The sequence below is a fragment of the Nanorana parkeri genome, unplaced genomic scaffold (assembly GCF_000935625.1).
Source record: "Nanorana parkeri isolate BGI_ZX_2015 unplaced genomic scaffold, ASM93562v1 scaffold1314, whole genome shotgun sequence".
Lineage (NCBI taxonomy): Eukaryota > Metazoa > Chordata > Amphibia > Anura > Dicroglossidae > Nanorana > Nanorana parkeri.
Genome location: NW_017307582.1, coordinates 437,825 through 439,495, shown reverse-complemented (window position 1 = coordinate 439,495; position 1,671 = coordinate 437,825). Strand labels below are relative to the sequence as shown.

At 41.7% G+C, this 1,671-nt stretch overlaps 1 protein-coding gene across 1 annotated transcript in view; it reads left to right on the top strand.

Annotated features, from left to right (window-relative positions):
- Positions 1-565: 565 nt before the first annotated feature.
- The window catches only part of LOC108797633 (thrombospondin type-1 domain-containing protein 4-like), a gene marked incomplete at its 3' end in the record, with an annotated part of 438,368 nt that continues 437,262 nt past the window's right edge, over positions 566-1,671 (top strand). The window contains exon 1 of the mRNA XM_018569261.1: positions 566-974. Coding sequence (XP_018424763.1) covers positions 580-974 — 395 coding nt within the window. The remainder of the gene's footprint in view (positions 975-1,671) is intronic.

The following is a 1,671-nucleotide window of genomic DNA, read 5'->3' as shown; positions in this document are numbered from 1 at the left end:
GCTTGAACTATCTTGCTTTGCATGTAATGAGTCTCTCTCATATATTAGTTTCACCTTTTAAGTTGCATTAGTGAAATAAATTAACTTTGCACGATATTCTAATTATTCGAGTTTCACCTGTATACTAAGAGTTTTTACTAATGAGGAGATGTCTCGGATTTTCAGATTTTGCATTGGAACCCAAAGCAGTTTAGCTACACCCCAGGTGATTGTTTTGTGACTGCAAAGGTGTTCCTCTACAGAACTGTAACAAATTTCATATTAAATCACACAACCACAAACAGTTTCCAGAACCTATTTTTGACTGTTTGTGATCACAGTCTGCCAAAAATTTAAGGTCGTGGCAATTTGTGTTTATATAAACCATTTAAGTAGAAATTTCATTTAAAAAGTAGGATAAACAGTGTCATATTTTCATTGGTTGGCACCCATTTCTGTTTGAGACCAAATGCGGGCCTTGTTTTCTTTCCATATAAAATATAAACATGTTGTTTTGCTTTCTTGTTTATTTGCTCTTATACTATATTTCTGGTTCTATGTTTACAGGTTCCACAGAGGATAGAACAACAAAGTGGAGCAATGGACAATATCAGTGCTGGATCTGCTGGTGTTTGGGGCAGCTGGGGACCTTGGTCAGCTTGCTCTAGAAGCTGTAGTGGTGGTGTTATGGAACAGACTAGACCCTGCCTACCAGCAAACTACCATGAAAGAAGCTACCAAGGCTCAAGCCACCAACATTCTGCTGCTGAAATAACTTCCAGCCATCCAAACACTCTTGGCCATGAGACTGCACTGAATCCACACTCTGGTCATGTTGTATCTGCCATTCGGACCTCAGTACCATTACACAAAAATGGAGATCATACTAGATTCAGTCCTCCAGCTGTCAATGATTTTAGTCACCTTGGGAGAGGAATAATAAGAGGAAATCGGCATCCACTGCTACAAGGGCAGATCTCCAGATTTGAAAGAAGGTATTTTGTTTTTGCTTTTGTCCTAAAATGAGAAGCTTAGCAGCCATAGCCTGTTTTGTCAAAACAAAATGGTGTGCCATCAAAAGACAAAGTGAGTCTTATGTAGAACTGCCTATTCTGGGGAGTAGTTGGTCAGGTTTTCTTTACAGTGAGGAAGAGGGAAAGGAAAAATCTGAATGCTGTGATTTACTTTTAAAAAATGGAGTCTAAAGTGTACAAGTTATCAATGCACAGTCCCATTGGTGGCCCTACAACAGTGGTCTCAAAGTATCTGCCCGCGAGCCGGTATTATGTGGCCTGCAGCCAGCTGACAAGTCAGGTACGCGGTCACAGACCGGGTTCCTGACTTGCAGGAGCAGCTACACGGTTTGCATCTATGTCGAATGCAGACCAAACGGCTGCTTCTGTCACCGTTGGCACTCAGATCCTTTCAGTTCAGTTCAGTTCTGAGCTCCGGCCGAAAGAAAGGATGGATTAGTGAGGTCTGCAGCAGACCTCACTAATCACCCACTAGAGCACCTACTAGAGCACCAGGGATCAATTGTGCCTCCTCCCAGAAAAAAGGTAGGCAGAAGAGGGGGCTCTGTATTATTTTATTTTATGTGCGATGGGGGGGGGTTGTTGTATTATTTTATATGTGGGGAGGGGGTGTATTTTTGTTATGTGTATGGGGGGTAGTGTATTTTATTTATGTGAA